Below are 24,125 nucleotides of genomic sequence, written 5' to 3' on the forward strand. Positions count from 1 at the left end.
AAGAAAGAAATTATTTCAGGCCTCAGAATTTCTAGTGAAGGTCTGTAACTCTACCAATTTTTATACTGTTAATCATTAAGACCAACTCATCTTCCAATGTGTCTCTTGTACAGCAGGAATCCTTTAGTTTGGGAAATAAAAATTTCTCAGCCACTACTATATATATTGGGTTTCTGTTCCATTTAGATTAAGGAGAATCCCTTCCCTATTGTTACCATTGAGAATTACAGTATTAAGTTTTCACCTAGCAAAATTTGCTTTGAAGAGCACCTTACACTAGGTCAACTCCCAGGGACAGTCTCAGACAGTATAATACACAATAGTGAGAAACTATAAATAACCTAAATGGCCAAAATATGAGACTGTTTAAACAATAACATTTTAATCTGATGACATCTCATGTAACAATAACAAAAAGAACTCATGGACATGGGAACTTCGTCCAAGATGTAGGCCTAGACAGACATGCTGCATCTCCCTCCACAACTAAGAAGGAATACAACTACCGCAAAACTAGAAGCAACCAGAAGTTCCAGAAAAACTGAACTGCATGGAAGTCCAACAAACAAAGCTATAAAGAAGAAATACTCATCCAGACAGGTAGGAGGGGTGGAACTGGAGCGGAGAGGATGCGGTGTGGTGGTGGCAGCAGTGGCAGGCTGGTGGAAAGTACAGTCACATGTTTTAAAAAGTAGGGAGGGACAACTGGGGAGTGCTCCCAGCACCAGACCAGACTGCACAGCTCATGGTTCCAGCGCTGGAGAAAATAAAGCCTCATTGCTTCTGACTGTGCAAACCAGTGGGCGTTGGGGAGGAGGAAGAAATTGCCAGTCTCTCAGTAGAGTCTGCTTGTTTAAAGGGCCCCCACGGACCTAGAATGTCTACAGACCCACCCACTCTGGGAATGACAGCCAGGGCAACAGGTAGAGAGGCACTGGTCCCATACGGAAGTAGGAGAGGTGCCTGGAAAAGGGGTGAGTGCTGAGCAAGTGGCATTGTTCCCTCTCAGACCCCTCCCCCACATACAGTGCCACAACGTGGTAAAACGGGTCACCTGTACTGACGAATACCTAAGGCTCCGCCCCTTACAATGTAACAGGTACAACAGCTCTACTTAAGACACAGGCAAACAAACATAGGAGCCTGTCAAGATGAGGAAATGGAGAAGTATGGCCCATAAGAGGTAATGGATCAAGGTTCCAGTGGGACAACTAAGCGACGAGACAGTCAACCTAGCAAACGAGGAGATAGCCAACCTAACAGATGTAGAGTTCAAAACACTGGTGATAAAGATGCTCACAGGCTTGACAGATAAGCTTAAGTACAGCAAACGCATAAGGGAGGAAGTGAAGGCTATGCTAAATGAAACAAAGGAAAATCCACACAAAACCAATGGTAAAAAGAAGGAAACTGGGGTTCAAATCAATGATTTGGAACATAAGGAAGAAAAAAACAGTCAACCAGTACAGAATGAGGAAACAAGAATTAAAAAAAAAAAAAACGAGGAAAGGCTTAGGAACCTCTGAGACAACGTTAAACGTGCCAACATCCGAACCACAGGGGTGCCAGAAGGAGAAGAGGAAGAGCAAAAAATTTAAAGCTATGTGAAAAAATAATGAAGGAAATAGACATACAAGTCCAGGAAGCACAGAAAGTCCCAAACAAGCTAGATGCAAAGAGGACCACACCAAGACACATGATAATTAAAATGCCAAAGGTTCAAGATAAAGAGAAAATCTTAAAAGCAGGAAGAGAAAAGCAGAGAGTTACCTACAAAGGAGTGCCTAGAAGACTATCAGCTGATTTCTCAAAAGAAACTTTGCAGGCAAGAAGGGAATGGCAAGAAGTATTCAATGTGTTGAAAAGATTACTCTATCCAGCAAAGCTATCATTTAAAATGGAAGGACAGATGAAGTGCTTCCTAGACAAGGTAAAGCTAAAGGAGTCCATCATCACCAAGCCTTTCTTATATGAAATGTCAAAGGGACTTACTTAAGAAAAAGAAGATCAAAATTATGAACATTAAAATGACAACAAACTCATAACTATCAACAACTGAACCTATAAACTAAAAACAAAATCTAACTAAGCAAACCAGAATAGGAACAGAATCATAGGTAAGGGGATCATTTGGAGGGTTATCAGCTGGGAGGGGGAAGGGGGAGAAATGGGGAAATGGTGCAGGGACTAAGAAGCATAATTGGTTGGTACAAAATAGATGGGGAAGTTAAGAATAATATGGGAAAGGGTGAAGCCAAAGAACTTACATGCATGACCCATGGACATGAACAAAGGGGGGTGAGATTACTGGAGGGAAGTGGGGTCCTGGGCAGAGGGGAGCAAAGGGGGAAAAAATTGAGACTACTATAACAACATAATTAATAAAATATACTAAAAAAAAGGACTCATGGACATGGACAACAGCGTGGTGATTGTTGGAGGAGGGAGGTGGAAGAGGATGTAAGGGGGATAAATGGTAATAGAAAAATATAATAAAAAATAAAACAGAAAGGCTATGTTGAAATATAAGGCCACATAGGCAACTTTTTACAAGTATAAATAAAAGAATGTTAAATGAAAAGTGTACACAGTATATCTACTGGAAGACAAATAGCAGAGAAGGGTCAAAGTAAACTTAACACTACATTTAGGTTAACTTTTTTCAATATTTAGGCGACTTATTACATTTAGGTGAAAGAGTTTTGGTACAATTTTTTGTTCAGTTTTTACATATTAAATTTTGTTTAGAATGTAAAACTTGAAATATAAATTTAATAATCATTGGCAATTGGTACAACTCATTGTCCCATAGGAAGCAACCATAAGGGACAAGCAAAAGACATAGGAAAAAATATTTCCCAACATGACAGTATCCAGGTTATGACATTTTCTTAAAAATGAAGTTATCTTGATTTAAGTAGGGCATTAAGTAGTAAAAATTCAGAATTATAAAAATTTTTAAAAAATGCAAGTCTATCATTTTCAAATATATAGCAACTTACTGTGTTTTCAAGTAGTGGTTCAAGACTATTAATAGCTAAGATTAACTTGTAACTTTGACATCTATATAATATTTTATTTAAAGCCTTTAAAATGCCTTCTACTCAATATTGTTCATATTATTTTTTGTTTAGTAAACCCTTCTTCTAGAAATAGTGTAAAAGTAAATGGCACAAAATATATTTTGAAATATTTTTTGAAGTCCAGAAGAAACAAAAAAGTATATATATGGAAAGTAGATGAAAAAAGATTAACAAAATTTGGTAATTTTGAACTTGAGTGATGAATCTATAGAAAAGCGTTATACATTATTCTTATTTTGTGTGTGTTCGAAAATATTCATACCAACATTCAGAATACCAAGAGGAATAAAAGGTGAGCTGGAAGTGAAACCAGGTTGGAGATGCGTGATCTCAGAGGTAATGCAGTTTGAATTTAGGTCCAATTGTGATTTCTGAAAGAAACGTAGAAAATAAAAAAGGAAAAAAAAAATTGGGGAAAGTTATATTTCAAGACAAGAAATAATATATACTTAGGTTTATGTTTGGTTCTTTCTTCATCTTTGATATGATTAAGCACCTGTCTCTGCAAACTTGTACTAACTGTTAATAGAACGAGGGACACAGAAAACCACTCACAGCAGTGCAAAATTCCTTTTTCAAAACGACGTTCCCCTTACCCCTAGTGACACATCAGAACACAACTGGCCTATGAGAAGGCCCTTGATAGTTCAAGGATAACGATTCAAGGCCTCTTGAAGGCTACAGTTACAAGATCAGATCCCAGAAAGTCTTAGCCATTGGTTCCTAAACTTGCCCCGACACCAAGGCCAACAGAACTGAGGGGAAAGCTTCCTGTTTTGTTGACATCAACTTATTTTATGAGAACCTGTATTTATAACCACACCAAGGGTTGTATTCCCTCTTGGATTTCTCACTATCTCAGTAAGGTTGAACCGATCAGACCAGTTTCCAAGAACAGAAAGGCAGTACTGTACGGCAATCTTGCTACGAAAGTCCTGAGATAATTCTCCCTAAGTTACTCTGTACACTTTTATGCACATCAACACCAGTGCTCACCCAACAATCCTACTATCAACAGCAAACCTGGGAAAGAGACCTAGATACAATGGAAACAGCACACCTATCCACCAAATCCAAACTAAATGCAGAAGAATACAGTATTCCCCATGTTTTCCCCTTCTTTTCAGGTAGCTGCATTCTCTGCATTTACCATAATCATAATCTACTTCACTTTTGCTAACAGACAGCTACTTGAATGTTAAGTCCTTTCGAAAAAAATAGAAAATGAACCTAAGTATGTTTTTGTTAAAATTAGTGGAAAACTAAAATCTTGTCTTTTAATAGAGAAATGCCTCATCAGCTAGTTCCTTTGTTTGCTCGCTGGATGATGTTCCATCTGTGAAGCCCAGCTGACGGCAGCTTTCGGAGGATAATGCCAACATGTGGGGTGTAATACCTGCAGAAAAGGTGGCTCCAATGATGGGCCGCAGGTGTTAAGAAGTTAATTCTAATTTTCAGATGAAATGACATTCAAATAAGGGCTCACCATGTCTTAGGAAAGTCAAAATGTTTGGCCTCTCGGTGAAAAAAGGTTATCCAGTATAAGAAGTAATAATAATATCAGGACATTGAACAGTAAGATGAATTAAAATGGTGCACAATGTAACATCTACCAGAGCACTAACACTGGCACTTTGTGATAAAATACAATTACATTTTGCTAAAACAAACTGGCTTTTCTGGAAACAGATTCTCTCTCACTATGTATCTACTGGGATATCCACACACAACCTAGCACCGGGGAACTTGACTGAATGTTGTTACAACACACAACAGGTGCACTGAAAAACTCCCACCTCCTAACTAACAGCTTGTGCCCCAAGACATCAGCCAGGATAACGGCTTCTGTGTCTCTGTTCTTTCACAGGCTGCACTGTTACAGGAAGAAGCAAAGAGCAGCGATTTCCTTCCAAAAGGTCAGCTGCCTCAGACAGACCAAACAGAAAGCAGTTAATTCTTGCCAACTTCCCCTCCTGCTTCTGCAGCTTGTACGCAATAGCGTTTGGCTTCCAGTAAAGCTCCAAAGAAAAACAAAGCCAATGTAAGACCCACAACCCTAAAGTGTCTCGCTTGACTAAATTAAAGACACTACAGTCACATGGAGCTACACTTTTAAACAGCAGTGGGACTGAAAAACTACCAGATTTAGTGTGGCCTTAAACAGGAGGGGAAGGATAGGACTGGAACCATCCTGGAGTTGATGCTTATGCTCCAGAAGTCGCTACCTAAAAATAAAATGGTATTTGGGCTATAATCAATGTGAGAACACGTAAGGTCCCCAGTTCATTGATATAAAAATAAATATTTAGCTTTCCTCTTCTCAAACTAAAGTCAAATTGTCATCCAACACACTAAGGCAATCAGTAGAAGCACATATACAATTCTTAGATTAGACATGGAGAAAAGACTGTTCAACTACAAACAAAAAGGGGAAGAGGACAGAAAATATGATTTTAAATCTCCTTTGGGTAGTAACCCCAAATAGTTATGAGATAATAATAAAAACGCACCCACTCCCAAACCAACAACACATTCTTGTGTAGGCTCTTTAAAATTAAGACAGCAACCACGCATTCAATCTTCTTAGAGGCAACAAATTAGATCCTTTTGAGTATAAAGGTGTAGAAGGAAGGAAAAATGAAGACTTTTTAAGTTTCCTCAACCAGATTGGTTCCTGGCTAGGCTGTCTACATACAACTTAAAAGAAAATGTGACGGGTCCCTGGGAGGGGCCTCTACAGCATGTCATAGGGCTCTATGCGGTTTCTAACTCCCTAGTTTCAGGTTGTGATGGCAACAGACACCAGACTCTTTGTGAGACGTGCTCGTGTTCTAAAGATTCTAGGCTTTGATGATGGAGAGTATGTAACCCATTCTGAGACTACCTCCTTTGAAAGGAACAGTTTAGGATTCAAGGAAAAACGTGTTAGTTTGTTAGATATGCTAAATTAACTACTGCTACAAATACTAGACACTGTTTCATGTTGAAAATAAAACTATTACATTTCCAAGCCTTTCCTATACTTAATCACCAAACTGTAAATAACAACAAAGGAAGCACAAGTAGTAATTGTAATAACAGTAACGGCTCTAATAATAAACATTTGAGGAGCTCCTACTATGTCATGAACTCATGCTATAGGCCCTTTATACACACCCTCACTTAATCCTCATGAAAAAACTACAAGGCAGTGTGATTAATTCTCATTCTACAGATGAGAAAACAGGTTTAAGAGCTGAGAAATTTGCCCAAGGTCATGCAGCAAGAAAGGGAAGGAGCTGGGATCAGCACCTGGGCTGTCCACTTGCAGGGTACCTGCTATCAACCCCAGTACTTTACTTAAAAAAAAACCCTCACCCATCCAAATGAGGTTTTCCTGGCAATGATACTGTGGTTTAGGACTACTTTATGATAAAAGCTACAAAGTCACTTAACGCAAGTACAACTCACAGACAGATACAAAAGATTATTTAACACTCCAAAAATGCTTTATATGGGATTCCCTTTCCTAAAGGTCAGAGAACATCTAGATGGCAAATCTTCAGACAGCTAAAGGAAGCCACACAAGGGGTGTGGTGGGTCACCTTCATTCCTCTACATCAATCGGAAATCAGCTAAAAGTGTTCGATTGTAAAAGGCAGTGGGAGAAGAATAATGGAGAACAGTTCTGTGGGTAGGTAACTTTCCAATGAGGCCAAAACCTAGATCTTGACCACTTGTGGTCAGAATGAACATTGTGACATTTCCTATAAGAAGCAGAGTGGTTGGTTATACTTGTTATATTTGTTCCAAAATTCCTTATTGACTTTCCACTAAATACGTTATTATCCATTCCCAATACTTACCAGGGAACACCCTAACCTCTGGTTTTCTCATCGTTTGTACAAATGAGAAAACAGCTTGTGAGATACTCTAGTGGGTAAGATAGGACAGTAAAGAATACTGAAGTCAGTTGTCAGCTGGATAACTTCACATTATACCAATGATTCAATGTCAACTTAACGCTGATGTGCATATGAAGTTATAGACCAGATATAAATGATAAACACTAATATGACAAATGTAGAAATAACCATGTTATTGTGTACAGTGTACATCAAATAATTGGCTGAAAGTTAGAAGATCATCTGGGTTCACCAAGCCACGCCACTAGACTTCTGAATTTAACAGTGTGGAGGAACATGTCAAGGAGAAATTTGGAACAAGGAACCTGGAAATTCTATACATCTATGAAAGGTGCCTAAACTTTTAACACCTTTAGCTTAAATAAGAATCAACACAATACTTGTATCCTATGCCTTTGATCATTTTGATCATCCCAATTTTAAAAGATGAAATGCTTTACTTCTCTAGAATGAGAATGTGCCCTACACTCTGGGCATAAGAACTAAAGTGAATTTGACTTACCTGTTGCTTAACTACCCTGTAAGTTATCCCAGGGTGGGAACCATTTCTCATTGATTCTGATTCCTTCAACATAGTACTCAGTACAGGGTAGATGGTCAAAAATTTTTGTGTGTCAAATACAATTTTGGTAGACCTCCGAGTCACAAAAATAACCTAACTTGGGGGAAATGGCTGGTAGGTCTGTTATTTCCTTCAAGATGTTATTTTTAGCACTGTGGAGGTCATTAACTTGAGTCCTTATTACAGGAATAATGGGTCTGAATCACACTTTATAGAAATTGTGACGGAGGTTTTGACTCATCATTGGTGCTAATCAAGGTAAATATAATTGCAAGTTGTACCATTCCATAAATATCGTGACAAGTTTGTAAAATAAGAGCTGACACCTCATTGTGGCAATTTCAAGAGAGAGAATTACATGAAATGTGACGATGCTAATGTGAGCAGAAAGGCCAAAGAAAGCTTTTTCTTATGCAAACTGAACTGCTTCTTTCTTCCAATTATGTCTCAAAAAAGCTGAGTATAAATGAAAAGCGCAGTGTTTATCAACAATTCACGCCTTCGGTTACCATGTACACTACCAAATGCAATCCAGAAAGATGCATTATTGTGCCAAGACAAGAAGATAAAGTTCTCCATCAAGAATATAGATTAATTAACGTTGGAAGGATGACCCGGGACCAATGGCATGGGTCTGATTAGACTTGTTATTTATCTCCTAAGAGTTCAACTACAGATCGAATGCCAACTCATGAAGGTATTTCAGTAAATACAGCCATGTTTGACTACAGACTATTTTTTAATCAAGACGTAGTTCCATGTAGCAAAGTAAATTTAGCAAATGAAAATATAGCCTTGAATTGCTATGGATGTTCCCTACCTCTGCCAAAAATGACAAGTTGCTTGCTCAAAAGCTGTCACTAATTAGCAGCTGCTGCTGTAAAGAAAACCAAATTCAGTGCCAATGAAAGCATACTGAACTGGCCCTATGACAAGGAATGGAAAATGCAAGGATCTATTTGTGATTAGTAAATTCTCAAAATGCTGGCAATCTAAATGTGGGAGACCTGGGAGCAGGGCAACAATGCCAATAGATGTCAATTCATATTGAAGCAGGAAGGACTGGAAGAGTCTCCTAGCACCCCGAAAAGTCAGAAATCCCAGGGTACTGAGCTTACTGAATTCCATCACAACCATTTCCACCTCTCCAATGGGAGTTAGATTTGATACAGGGTAATTTTTCATCGTCAATACTTCTGTCTCTGGCATACTAACACCTGCAGTGGTAGACATCAAAAAATTGAATTAAAAAATACCTTTCATATTCTCATGGCTTCAGCGCAAACTCTTAAGCTTGAACCTAGTTATTGACCCTCCACTTTACAGGTTGAGAAAATGGAGTCAAGGAAAGCAGAAGTGACCTGCCCAGGGCAAGTGAGCAGCGGATGCAGTCGCAGAAGATCACTACTAGCCCTCTGTTCAACGTTCAGCGTACAAGGCTCTGAAGTCGCCTGTAGATTAAGATCCTGCTTGAAATCTATATTGCACAGGCTGCTTTTCAAATCATTCTCCAAGGTGTGCTTGCTCTCTCTCTGTTTCTTTACCAGATTTCCCAGTATATTTCGTTTTCCTCAACTAGTTTTTTTTTAAATAAGGATATTTCCTCCTTAGTTTTAGTTCTCTTACTCTCTTTTTCCTTTTCTCTCCAGGCAGACTGATAGAGAGCCATTATTACTATGTTATTCAATTTGGATAACAGGGTCAGGTTGTCTCTGTAGCAACTATTCAGAAAAATGAGAATGAAAAAGAGGACGGTGAAGGAAAGGCAGGCAGGGAGGGACCGACTGGAAGGGAAGGAACGAGAAGGGGGAGAGGGAGGGAGGGAAGGAGGTAGGAGGAGAGGGAGGGAGGGAAGAGGGAAATACAATGAAAATAGAAAAACTGGAGAAAAAAATCAGTACGAGCATATAATGTCTTAATGAAGCTGCAATCAAAACCTCTTCTGTAGCTGCTGTACTTTATGAAGAGTTTGTCTTAATGTCTGTATAAACAATTACAGTAACATACTGGTAGTTTTCCAGTTCATAATCAGGCTATAACAACGAGAACAATTTGCTTTATGAAACATGGAGAAAGACTAATCTTTGGTATTGCTGTCAGTGCAGGTTTATCAGCAAGACTTGCAGGAGATAAGCCTACGGACATACAGATTAGGAATCACATTGTCAAAGCTTTAATAACCCCCTAGCGGTATGCAACGAGCTGCTGAATTGACCTGCTTTTGGATCCTTATTGCATATGCATCACTGGCTAGGTCTAGATACAAAACAAAAACTGTCAAGCCTCCAAGCAAAAGAGCATATTAAAAAAAAAAAAAAAAGCCAGACATAAAGGGACAAGTATTATATGATTCCAATTATATGAGGTACCTTGGGTAGTCAAATTTATATATATATATATAAAGAGAGAAAGTATTAGTTCTCAAGGACTGGCAGAGGGGAATGGGAGTTAGTGTTTAATAGGTACAGTTTCAGTTTGGAATGATAAAGTTCTGGAGACGGATGGGGGTGATGACTGCATGACAATGTGAATATTCTTAATGCCACAGAATATACTTAATGCCACTTAAAAATGGTTAAAATGGTAAAAAAAAAAAAAAAAAAATTTTAATGGGGAAAAAAACCAGTTCTTAACTCTGAAATCCAAAGGGAACAGAGAATTGGCTTTCCCTTCTCTTTTCTTTCTTCCACAGTAAAAGGCAAGCTCTCAGCCCTTCTGAGGGTTGAAGCAGTCTCTCAATACATCCTCTCTATTGAGATTAAAGGGGAAAAAATGGAATTAAGGTATCTGTAACACCAGCCAATGCTTATTACCAGGGATGAGAGTCTGCCTACCATAAACTAATGTATGTGATCAACCCTCTCATAAATAAGTATTTATTTAACGAACACTTAACTGAGCACCTGTTACATGTCAGGCTCTATTTCAGGTACTGAAGATATAGCAGGGAACAAAATGGACTTATATTTTATGGAATTTAGACTCTCGTATCTACTATTAAATACTTGAAAGTTTAAATAAATACAGTCTATACTATACTTTCTCATTTATGTTTTTAATGTTCTTTTTATTTCTGTTGGGGGGAAAAGGATATCACTTGACTATCATAGAACCTTACAGGTAAACAATGAAGTCTGTGCATTCAAACCAATTATATGGAAAAAAAAAGTTTTCAAAGAATCCCAACAAAATCAGAATAAGGGTGATGACTAGCTTTTGTGAAAGGCTTGACAACAGGAAAGCAATTTCTTATGAACCCAGGACATCTGTTCATCCCTGCTGGAAGTTGATCATCTTTATGGAGCTATAGTACGTGCAAAACAAACTGGGTCTTATCAAGGATTCCACAGTTAAGATCATTTCAATGTGGTATTAGTCCAGCTTTTTCCCCAGCATACACAGTTTTATTTAGAGGATAAGTTTCATGCTGGCCACAATCAAATCCCTTATCTTTCAAAATGATTTGTAGATTCAATCTCTACGAAGTACTAAAAATACAGAGCATGGAGTTAAAAATTCACAATGAGACTGAAGTTTCTACCCACCAAAGCACAGAAGCACAAGGTGGTAGGTGGCTAGCAAACATTTAGTTTCTTCTTTCCCCATGGAATAAAATATAGATCAAATCATACTAAAAGAAAAAATACCATCAGTGAAAACCTGGGTATAACAAAAACATTTTGAAATATCTAAAAATGTGTCACCTGTTTCTCAAGTCAACACAACAATCTTTTAGTCAATATAATGAACTTTTAAACAAAAGAATCAGACTCCTTGGAGTATAACAACTTCTGTGCATGCTCTTAAGTTTTCATCTAAGAAAATATTTTAAATATTCTAAAATAAGCTGCCATATTATATTGAGAAAAATATTTTTCCTTTATGGAAATAATCCTCAATTTTATTGAGACATTAACGACAGTAAGTATATCAGAATGTTTTAAGTGTTATAATTAATTTGCTTTTGGCACCATACTAAATTAAAGGGGTTCCTAAAAGCCCACCTTACTGAAAGATATTGAATTTTTTATTTAACACTAAAAAGCCAACTAATTTGGCTTAGATATCAGCCAATCTCTAAAGTAACATAGAAGTTCTAGTCATTTCTTCAAAGGTTCCTTCTAGAATCAGAGACCTAAAGACCATTGAGAAGGCCTGAAGAACTCAGAGCACTGGGGCGTAGACATTACCGGAGGTTCAAGAATCTCTTTACAGAGATGGACTTCTAAAACCCTGTGTATTCAGAGTTACACACAGAGTTATCATTACCTCATTCATAGAGAATTAAAAGTTACTGCCTTCTCTTCGGTACCTCCTCAGACTACACTAACATTAGAAGGGACAAAATCTCTTTTGAAAGGGAGTTTCATCTGTAATGAGAAGATCCCAGATTTCAAGTTTCAACTTTTAAGTATATGTACCATAAAAATGAATAGTAGCTAAGACCAAAAGAATATGATTATTTTCTAGGCAAACTCTGTTTCAAACTCACACCTCCCCCCAAAGCAAAACAAAATAAAACCTCTAAAAGTAATTTGATAGTTGAGTAATATCTAAAACAGAATGGGTTGTTTTAGTTTTAGAGTTGTAAGCAAGGTCATACAGGTGACAAGACAATTTAGACTGATACATCGAAGTTCAATGCTCAAGCCCTTGCATCCTTCTGTAAATAAACAACAGGCAACTCCTCACCTCTTCCCTGTGGCCTTACAAATAAAATTATATTCCCAAATCCATCTGTATGTTTGTTGTTTGAAACATAGAATATTTTCTCATAGAAACACAGTTATAAAGAGATGAAAAATCCCTAGGTAAACCCAAAAACCTCAGTTGAGCTACAATCTTATAAAACCTAATCAGCCTTTGTAATTTTGTTTCATGCACTCATTATTGGTGGGCATATCAGCTGGGATAGTCTTTTTGGAGGGCAGTTGGCACTATCTATGTAAATGACTCAGCAACTCCACTTCTAGAACTTACATTAAGGAGATGGTCTGGTAAACATTAAAAAGTCTACTCAGTCCAAGAATATGCACCATGGTGTTGTCTATAAAAGTGAAAACCTAGGAACAACCTAAATATCTATTAATAGATTAACTAAATCATGGTAGTGTTATACAATGGAATACCTTAAAAAGTTAAAGTCGATTGATATTTATTAAGTTTCTGAGGAAACAAGTCCCTCCTGAGCCCCTGAACAACAAGATCAGACTAGAGGTTTGCTTTAACCATATATTTGGATTATTTATCTCTTCTCCATATTTTCTACTTCCAATAACTGTGGTAATGGGGAGCTGGTTGTTTATATTAGGGGCTGGCAACCAGAGTCCATGAACCTCTCGAGGTGTAAGGAAAAGTTTATGTGTATATATATTTTACTGGAAAGAGAGTCAATGGTTTAATTGGGGTCTCAAAACGTCCCCTAATCCTCTAATAGTTAACTACAGGCATATACAGTTTAATGGGTCAAGGTGTTGTCTAACTTTGTCTTAAAAAGCAAATGTAATTGTACAGCTCATTTCATTCCTTCACTAGTCAACAAATATTTACTTAGTACTTACTAAGTCTTACCTTAATTGGTAGCCAAATTACCATAAAATTTTGGAATACATTTCTTTACTCACTTTGGAAGTATTTTAAACATCTCCCCACCACCACCACCCCACAAAACTTCAAAAAGTCCTCCAAGAGCTAAGAGACAAAAAGCAGATTAAAGAGTTTCAAACAAAATTTTGCATATGTGTCTTTTGCATCTTTTGAACCCTATATACATTCAAACTCTTTAAAGAGCTAACCTTCAGGTTTATGGACTGGAAAAAGACTTATCTTTGAGAGGATAGGCAAGTTCTCAAAATCGGATAAAGTACCACAAACAAGTAACTAGTTTTAGTGAGGAAAGCAATACATCATTTTATATATTAACTTAAAAATATGTTGTATAATTGACTGATGTCATATTATAATATATATGATGCTAAATTTGAAGCCCCAAATGTACATGATTTATATAACATCTCATGGTTTGGTGAAAATGACTCAGGTATAAGAGAAGAAACTGGTCTAACTGGTCACAATAATATCATGGTGATAAAAGAGATTACAGAGAAATCAGCAACAAATAAACTGAAACCAAAGATACACATATTTTTTAATTAAATGAGATTATCACATTTTCAGGTGGCAGAGGAGGTAAGAAGTGATAAGCAAAAGAACCATGAAATCAACAGGATTTATTAATTAAGGCATATTGGGCAATATGTATTTATAGTTTTATTTTCAATACGTGAAAATACTCATCTTCATAATTTTGAATTAACTACTTATGGATTCAGGTTTAACATTAAAAGATACTATATGATCGATTTTATGTTTTAGTAGTCTCAAAACTAACTTAAAATTCTGTTACAGTAAATTTCATTACAATAATTTACAAGGGATAATCTAAATTAAAGTAGATTTTACTAAGATAAATTTAACATAAAATAAGTAGGTCTTCTGCTGGACTCAAAAATACATATTTTTTAAGATTGTAATTTTATTTGCTGCAAAGTGATAAGAATTCTGTGCTCCAGAATTCTCCTAAAACATCAGCTTATAATGTTTTATTTTTCTTCTTTAAACTCCTTAAAATGTTTAAATGCTTTTAAACACTAAATCTGGTTACAAAGAAACTACTTAATGTAAATTTAATTAAATCAGAACACAAGTCTTTTGTATCAACAATGACATATACCCAAGAAAAAGTATCTTTCACCAGATATTCCCAAATGAATATCATAATAAACATTTAGAGAAGTCATTAAATGTAACTAATGGAATTACAAGAAAAGGAAACCTAGCAACCTTTGTAGGTATCATCATGAAAGAGAAAGCAGTATAAAAGTAAACACAGAAAATATTTTGAAACAATACGATGTTCAGAGTAGTAAAAAGTTAAAATAAACTAAGCCAATTTTTTTCAAAAGTTGAAAAAAAACACACCTTCAACCTGAAAAGAATGGTAGCTTAACTGAGCATATACACAAGTAAAACAATGTAATTTCTTTATCGTATTTAGAAAACAATATAATTCTCCATCAGCTTATGGAGCATTCCACGAAATATAGGAACTAACTCAGTGCTCAAGTTCAAATTATTTAACTCTGCAAATGTTGACTACAATGATAATTTTAATATAGTTAGTTCTTCAACAAAATGTCATATAACCATATCAAATTAGTATATCAGGCCAAATATTTAACACAAACATCATAAACTACTAATTTTTCTGCTCCTAAAAAGGAATCACTAACTCAAGACAAAAACAGGTTTCTAAGATAAATCAATACACAAATGTTACTTTAAAAATTACATTTCCTCCCAGCTTTATCAAGATATAATCAACATAACATTGTGTGAGTTTAAGATATACAATGTGATGATCTGATATATTTATATATTGCAAAATAGTTACCACATTAACGTTAGTTAATACATCCATCACATAGTTACAAATTGTGTGTGTGTGTGTGTGTGTGTGTAGAACTTTTAAGATCTACACTCTCAGCAACTTTAAAATATACAACACAGTATTGTTAACTATAGTCACCATGTTGTATATCACATCCCCAGAACTTACAACAGGAGTTTGTACCATTTGACCACCTTCACCCATTTCAACCCAGCCCATGGCAAACACAAATCTGCTCTGTTTCTGAGTTGTTGTTGTTGTGGTGGTGGTTTTAGATTTACATTTAAGTGAGATCATACAATATTTGTCTTTCTCTGTGTGACTTATTTCACTCAGCACAATGCCCTCAAGGTTAATCCATGTAGTCACAAACGGCAGGATTTAGTTCTTTTTTATGGCTGAATAATACTCCATTATATATATAATATAAAGAAGGAATATACATATCACGTTTTCTTCATTCATTCATTAAAAATAACTTTTTTCTTGATTACAGAAGTACTTCCTGTTCATTAAACAGGTAATAATGAACAGGAAATACTAGGAAGAGCATTCACACACACACACATCCAGACTCTTACAGCCCAGAAGAATCTTTCTTCAATGTCTATTCTTTTTTTCCAAGCACAACTGTATGTGATTTTTTAAATTTAGTGATATGTTATAAATCTTACCTACGTCATTAAATATTTATAACATGATTTGAAATGGCTAAATAGTAATCCATTGCATGGAAATTCCTCAATTCCTCTAATGCTGAACACACCAAGTTGTTTCCAATTTATTGCTATTTTAAATAACACTATGAGGAATATCCCTGTACTATATAAATCTCTGAATATATTTCAGATTATGTCATCTAAATAGAACTGTTAGCTCAAAGGGAATGCACAGTTTTAAGGCTCTCAATACATATATCAAACTTCAAAAAAGCACCAATTTACATTTCAAACAATGAGTAATGAAGCTGTTAGTTTCCCTCACATTCCTAAGCAACACTTCTTATTTTTTCAATATTGTTAGTTTTTGTAACTCTGTTAACTGGAAAAATTATGTCATTGTTTTTATTTGCATTTCTCGATTTCTAGTGCAGCTGAACATAATTCTGTGTAATTATTGGCCATTTGTATTTCTTCTTTTGTTCCTTTTTCCCACTGAGAGAAACATCTTTTTCTTATTTGTATATATTCTTTACATATTAAGAATATTAACTCATAACATTTTGTCATATATGTGAAAAATATTTTTCTCATTTTGTCACTTACCTTTGGTTTCTGACACTGAGCATAAAGAAGTTTTTAATATTTGTGTGTGTGTATCTCAATACATTCTTTTATAAACTATTCCATAAAAGCCACTGTTATAAGTTTGTTCTATTCAAATTTACCAACATAACAGGAACATAATGCTAAGTTCTGTCCAAGCTAGGCTGTTCACATTTGGATAACAGAAATTCAAAACCATCAATTTTAACGCGATGTCACATTTCTAGCACAAAATTTTAAATGTGTGCTTTAGGTAATAAGTTATCTTCCTTAAGGGCTCATTCCTTTACACTTACGTGCTGTGCTCTGTGTTGCAAAATCAAGGGCTCAGGCTTCATCACCAGCTCAGCATGTTAACTGTGGTCATGTCATTCAGGAAGCCAAATGTTTTCCATTTTGTTTTGATACCTTCAACAGTTAAAGAGGAAGGCCAAGCTCTATTCACATTACAATGAATTTAGTATTTTTATTTGATATTTAAACTCACTGCAAGATAAACTCATCTTTAAAATATGCTCAGGATAAGCTTCAGGGTTTCCATTTGTCATTACATAATTGAAACAATAACAGCATAAAAAAGGAATATTTGCATCATGTCTCTCTATATTAGACCTTCCATACCTTTGGAATGAGGCTCTATAATGTCCAATTCTCACTATAATTCTCCCTCACTTTCTACCAGGAGCAGATCACAAATCCTAAAAACAAGCCCACGGGGTAAACCAACTACCACATTTTGTAAAGAGCTGTATATTTCTGTAGACCTCCAGTTTGCTACTTGTCTCAAGCCTAATAAGATGAACAAGAGATTTTTAGAAATGTGAAACAAAATGAAAAAATACAATTAGCATTATTTCTGAGGGATCATTTTACCTAAACTGTGGATAATATCTTGAAGAATGCTATGTAATAAAGCTGATAAATTCTAATTTTTAGTACTTCAACAGATTAAATGCTCAACAGTTTCTTTCTATAAATACTACAACGACATCTGTGAATTTAGCTCAGTTAAAACATTTCCCCCAGGTTGTATTTTTAAATCCCATTCTTTACAAAGATTTGCCACCAGCTACAGGCTCTGAATTTTAGACAACACAAACTAGTTTTTCACAAACTTTCTAATTTACTCTCACCTAAAGGCTGGAAAACCCCACTGAAGGCTTTTAAAACTCAACAGACATTAAAAAAAAAAAAAAAAAAAAAGCTTTAATTGTAGGATCTCACTGACACAAACATAAGGAAATTCTGAGTTATAGATACTTCACAATAAGCTTTTTCCACTGACACTGTAACTTTTGTCAACATTCAAAGAAAATTCAACCCTGGTCAAAGGTGATAGTTTGACAATCCTGGAAGCTGACATCCTCTGTTTATTTGAACTAGTTTATACTCTCTGCTCAGGGAATTGAAGTTTTTCTTGTCCCTGACTTTATCTCTCAAATTCAAATCACTACATGTTAAGGCTGTGAACTATATCTCCAAGATTTAACTTCACAATCCACCTCCAAGGAAAAGTGCTAAGAGAAAATAAGCAGCAGAGAGGAAAAGGAATACATTTCTGATACTAGTTTCTAGTGACCTTTTGTATAGCTCTAAACATAGTAATTCACTCAGTTGCCTTTCCCCCTCACCAAAATTAAAATTCTTAAGTCCTTCCATCTCAGAAATCCCAATTAGTAGCTCTCAGAAGCCTTAATAAAGCAACATTAGGATCATAATCCTTTCAAAGTAAGGCTGTAAATAAAATGAGCTGGAGAGTCATATCCTCAGTCAACAAACACTGTGTCACATGCCACACTGGCACAGAAGATCCTTTTGTTTGTAAACAGGCTAACAATACAGCTTACAGCTCTTCTCCTATGATGTATATGGTAATGCCAGTGGAATAACACAAGACAACTTACAGTTAAAATTAAGACCCTCTCTCTGTTTCAGTACTTACCATCTTCAGTCCTTAGAGAAATTCCTAATATACATAAATTTTTTTCTACTATAAAAAAAAAAAAACAAGAGCCCACTTTGGAACACAAAGAAAGAACCACAAGCCTTTCAGAAGCCACTGTCTTACTGCAAGGCTGCAGCTGCCCGCACTCCTTAGCAGTGCAAGGGTTAGGAACGCAGCCTCAAGTCACCGTGGCCTGGATCCGAATCCAGCCCTGTCATTACTAGCAATGTGACCTTGGACGAGTTACTTAACTACTTTGTGGTCATTTCTTCATCTCTCAGCTGAGGATAATACCCACCCCTCTGAGGATCATGAGTTGAAACATGGCAAGGGCTTACAACAGTGTCTCCTTGGCACTGTATGAGGACAGTGTTAGGTATTATTTTTATTATCTTTGTACTTTTTAGGCTTTGGACATAATCGGAGTTATTTTTTAATGAATTTTCGGATCACTTTTTGAAAGACGGCATAACAATGATTATATAGATAATTAGTATATCTTCCCAGATGAGCTATAGCCTAGAGTGATAAATCATTGTTTTTACTACAATTCATGGATGTGGCTGTTACTGTTAACTTCGGCTTGATTTCCCATATACAAAAATTTCCCCTACCAGGGGAAAACAAACAATATTAGAAAACCCTTCAGTATGTTCTGTTATCATTGAAGAGTAAACCCAAATTCACTTTTACTAGCCTGATGGGCACTGACAATACTAGTCACCAAATTAATCCCAACAAATAACAATAACTGATTGGCTCACTGATGTATTTCCCCTTGTCTTCCCCAACCTTTCTCTAACGAGTCAGAAAGGAAAGTTTTCATATTTTCTGAGAATCTCATTACTGCTCTCAAACCATACTCTGTATCTTAGTACAATTAAAAAAATGAGTCAGCACAAGCACTTCAAAAAACTAGCAGTGCATAGAATATGGAAATATTTCTCTTCATAATAGAAATCTGGGAAAATAAAAAAGGACTTAGAGTGCCAAAGGCAAGGTAAGAATAAATGGACACTGAGTGCTGGAATAGATTTTGCAAGCTAGCTTCCAAAAGATAAATAAATGTTCATTATTAATCAATATGTGTATTTTTCATCTTAATAGCATTATAATATATGGGAATGGATGTAATTAGTATGAATAAACCCAAAGAAGTAAATATCCAGTATATGACAAATTATAACTTCTCCTTTCTTGAATATTGGGGGGGAAATGGGAGGTTAAGATACTCTATGTATTAAACTTATTTGCAAGGTGCACAATGCATAATTGTACAACATACTAATGCAGTACTGCTTTTACTAATGTGATCCAAAAGAAAATTTAGAAGAGATAAGCAGCCCCTAAACTGCAAACAGATTTGAATGCCAATTTAATTAAGAGTCTATTTAGTTATTACACTTCTTAGAATAAAGTTAGTTGAAGGCCCAGAAAAGACCTCTTGCTTCCATCATTGAAACAGTATTATTACACACTCTTTTCAAGAATGTACTTCTCCTCAACTCATACTCCAACGTTTCTATAAACAGTAACCTACCACATGAAAATTACTCAGGAGGGTCAAGGAGATTTTTATGGCTCAGGGTGATTCTTCCAAAATTCTACCACCATACCCTAAATTTCTCTTCATTCTAATATTTAACTCCTCCATGACATTCTGTATGGCTTTCAGGTGAAGTCAGAAAAACTGCTATTGTCACTGCTTAATCCATGGGGTTCTATATCATATAAAGCTGGGGCAATCTTTCTTTAAAGGCTGACATCCAAGGCATCACATAACACGTAGCCACTGTCTTAGTGTTGTGCATTTTCTAGGTACCTGGGAGGAAACAGACGGCAGCAGCCCCCATTTTTTGTGTGTGTGTTAATTGCATTCTTGTTATTAAGATTTCTTCCAAGGCTGCTAAACCTTGAAGAGAACCACGGAAAGACTGAGGAATGTCTTGTCTTCCCGACTGGGTCTTTAGTAAAACTGTTGTGAAGAAGGTGGGAGACAACCACAGGGCATCTGATGCTTGTCTTTGTTTAAAATTAAAATGTGACACTGTGAGAAGGTTAATATGTGGACCTAATTTTGAAAATACAAACAGGAAGCACCCCCACCCCAATATTACCATTAAAAAAAAAAGGAAACCAAACCTCAAAGATACCTTCCAAGGAAGTCATGGGTGTGACCAAAACTAGCAAAAGTAATAAAACGTCATCTAAAACTCTGAAACCACCAAAAGCGAGGGTCTCATTCAACCAACTAAAAACCTACCACCTGCAAATTACTCCTTTCTTTGATTAGTGAAAATAGCATAGACTTAGATATATAAAATCTTCTCCAAACTGGCTTAGGTTTTTCAGTAGTAAAGAATCACCATTAATTTTTTACAAATTTCAACATCAATACTCTACTTAAAATAAGGACATGCTAATTAAGAGAGAATACAACTAACAAAAACCTTTGTATCACTACGATGCTCACAATTTAAATGTACAGAAAAACTGTCTGATCATTGGAAACTAGATTGTTCAATCTGACTTTCTATTCCCACAAATAAGCATATAAGTTGTGTTTTCAACATTGCAAGGGAAAAAATACTTCCGATTTTAGAACAGTTCTATTAACAAAGCTCAGATTTAAAGAAAAGTTTTTTCCTTTAAATACCACACAAAATTGGGGACAGTGATACTTTACAGCTAACTCTTAAAACATTATTTTTATTAAGAAGTTCCAGAGTCAAACTATTTTGATACTTTATTATGTAGTAAAAGGGTATTTTTCTGAAGAGCTCAGTAACCTAGAATTATCAGATAACTTTTTAAAAGAGTAAGTTTCAAATGCTCAAAACCAATTAATAAAAATGGGAGGTTTGTGCTTTCTTTTGTAGGAATAATGTGGTAATCTGTACTCTAATACAAAGGAAAAATGTGTCACTGGTAATTAGAAGGTCCAGAAATCTGTGAGTACATACATGTTCGTATAGAGCACTAGAACAGTTAACCTATTTTTGATTCTACCTTCAACCTGCAATCAAATCTTGAGCATATAATTTACCTACTTATAACATCTTCCTTTTATAAGACTACTTGTATTACCTACCTACACAAAAATAAGCCAAATGAACCGTCATAAAAACATTCATAAATATAAACCTAACACAAGTCACACATAATTTGAATATAACTTGAAATAATTTTAATATAACTTTAAAAAAATTGACACAAGTACCCAAATAGCGATAATGACATCTTTTACTAGACTTGATGTGGTTTTTTACACATATAATAAATATTTTAAAAAGTCAATTGAGAGCAAGAAAATGAAGATGAAATGAGAAGTTGGGCCACAATAGGAAGTGCTGACCAAAATATTTATGTTGTAACAGTCCAAACAATGATAGTACTGTTTTCCCCTTCCACCGCATATATCATGAAGTATCCATTTAAGAAACACGTCCACCTTAAAATTTTTAACACAATCTATATTAATATCCTGTTAGCAAAAATGTGAATATTGAAAAGGCAAAAGCAAGTGAGAAGGTGGGATAAGTTATTTAGCTGGATATACAGCAAAGAGTTTATGTAGACTTTAGCTCCAAGTTATGCAATAACTAAACTGCTGGTGATAGAAATCAACGCTTTTTTTCCTGATGTTTTTAAAGAAAGATCTCTTCATTCTTTCCTCTATGTCTCAACCAGGTGCTTGAAATTTTCATTTTCCAAAGGCTACAGAAAACAAGTAATCTACTACACGACACTTACCTGACCAAAGGTGTGGTGCTCTTTTAATTAAACATGAGAGACATTACAAATTGTCACAGAGTAAATCTTTTTCTGAAAATCAGCAGCCCCTTTCCCACTTACGCTAGCAAGTCTAACAGCTGTGATCTTCCATGAGATGGAAATTGGTACCAAAACAAACAAAAACATCGAAACCTTAAAATGAACCTTCAAATGGTGGAATCCATTTGAAATGATCAGAACCAATCCAATGTTCATCGTATTACAAAATAAAATTTTAAAGCCATGAAAGGCACATTAAAATATATTCTCTTCTAAAAACTATAGCAAATGACTATAAACAATATAAACAAATGTACAAGAACAGAAGAACCTTGTGAAAAGAGGCAAAGTTCTATTATCTTAATCGAATGATAACAAATTTATTTGAGATAATATATTCAACAGCTAAAAGCTTATTATGGCCTAGGAGGCTATCCAATCACTTTGGAAACCTAAGATACAAGCAGATGATAAACACCATCAGAAGACTGAAAAAAATTACATAAGATCAGTTTAATAATTTGGTGACACACTAGCCTTTCAAAGGGCATTCCCCCAAAACATTCCTGACAATTTATGAAACTGTATTTAGGCAAAGGTCTACTACTTCACTGTGCTTGGGAGGAGCACTTATCTGAGAGTCCTCAGACGGACATTTCGGTCCGGCAACTACCACACAGCTGTGAACTGAGCCGGCCACTTACTGCACCTATCTGGGCCTCAGTTTCCTCTTCTGTACAATCAAAGAATGTAGCATAATCTCAGGGTCGTTTCCAGAGCTAGCATTCTACCACCGGCTCTTAGCACTGTTTTATTTGATTGAAAGCTATGCCGGGGTCACAGAGGACAAGAAGAAAAACACCTGGGCATGGCTCTTTGGGAAAAAGGATTGCTATCTCTTTTTGCCTTTAAAATTCTTGAGGTTTTCATTAATTTCATCTTCCTGAAGGCTGGTACTTGTTTTTCTTCTTTGCATTTTCCATCACTGCTGGCTGGCTACAAGGGTTTGAAATCGCCTCTTGCTCCACACAAGTTCTTTCCTCTTTGATCAGCCTTACCATCTTGCCAGATTCCTTTAGCCTCGGACCAGCTTTTGGGACACACGACTCCCCTTCCTCCGTCTCTATATCTATCCCGACACTAGAAGCACTTTTTTACTCTTTAACCTGGGCTAGAAAAAAAGAACACGCTGCATCCCACTGCCACACGCACGAGCCCAGGCCTGGCGGGTCCTGAGTTGGGGTCTCGCACCCAGAGCCTTATCGAAATGTTCGCATTTGTTGCTTTGACTCCTTATAAGGCACTGTTCCCAGAAGCTTTACTAATAACCCCCACCCCACCGGGCACCCCCGGGCTCACCCCACCCCCGGGAGTCGCAGATACCGCTTCTGAAAGGAGGAAAAGCAAGAAGACGGTGGGGGCTATTCGGAACTGCACCACGAAAGTGTGAGTGGCCGACAGCAGCCCCCTTGGCTTTCAGGGGTGGGCGCCGGGGTCCCTCACACCCCCCTCCCCAGACACGCGCGCATGCACCGCTTCTGCTCTACACCTTCCGCCCACCGCGGCCTCTGCACGACACCCCTCGCGCTCCCGGGTCCCTCGCCCCCACGGCCCCTACCGCCCCTCACCCAGCGCGCAGCCACCTCGGCCGCCTCCCTGCCCCGGAGCGATGGCGGCGCGCGGCCCTGCCGGGCGTCTCGGCGGCTGGAGCGCGGGGCCCCTCCCGGGAATACTCCCGGGTCTCTTCCCCGGGCCCCGACCCCAGGACTGGTCCCGCAGCTCCTACCTCGCACGGCCCCTCGGGCGCCAGCGGCTGTCTCCCGCCCGCTTCTCGCTCGCTCCCTCTCTCGGCCGGGCCGCCGCACGGAGTCGCCTGCGCAAGATCCTCGCCCGGGTGACGGCTCCGGGCGCCGACTGTCCTAGCGCCGGGGCCCACGGGGGCGCGCGCGCCGCTCTCGCGCGGAGACCGGCCGCGCGCGCCGCCCGCCATCCCGAGCGCGCCCCGCGCCGGCGCGCACCGCTTCCTGGTTCCGCTTGGAGCGCGCTCACGAGCCCTGCGGTCTCTCGCACCCCTTCCGCGGCCGCCCTGGAGGGATCGGGATCCCGCTCCGCGCACCCTGGGTGGCTGCACGCTCCGGGGG

At 37.3% G+C, this 24,125-nt stretch overlaps 1 protein-coding gene across 4 annotated transcripts in view; it reads right to left on the minus strand.

Moving 5' to 3' along the window:
* The window catches only part of STAT5B (signal transducer and activator of transcription 5B), a 62,349-nt gene extending 38,437 nt beyond the window's left edge, over positions 1 to 23,912 (minus strand). For 2 of the 4 annotated variants that reach the window (XM_090292780.1, XM_090292781.1), the window contains exon 1: positions 23,771 to 23,912. Coding sequence is in view for 2 of the 4 variants with exons in the window: in XM_090292779.1 (XP_090148905.1) it covers positions 16,562 to 16,603 (42 nt within the window). In the remaining 2 variants the exon portion in view is untranslated. Of the gene's footprint in view, positions 1 to 16,561; positions 16,665 to 23,770 lie in introns of those variants that run through there. The other 2 variants (XM_090292779.1, XM_090292782.1) reach the window with 2 other exon arrangements.
* Positions 23,913 to 24,125: the final 213 nt, after the last annotated feature.

This window comes from Furipterus horrens, unplaced genomic scaffold (genome assembly GCF_987537825.1).
Source record: "Furipterus horrens unplaced genomic scaffold, mFurHor1.1.pri manual_scaffold_11, whole genome shotgun sequence".
NCBI lineage: Eukaryota > Metazoa > Chordata > Mammalia > Chiroptera > Furipteridae > Furipterus > Furipterus horrens.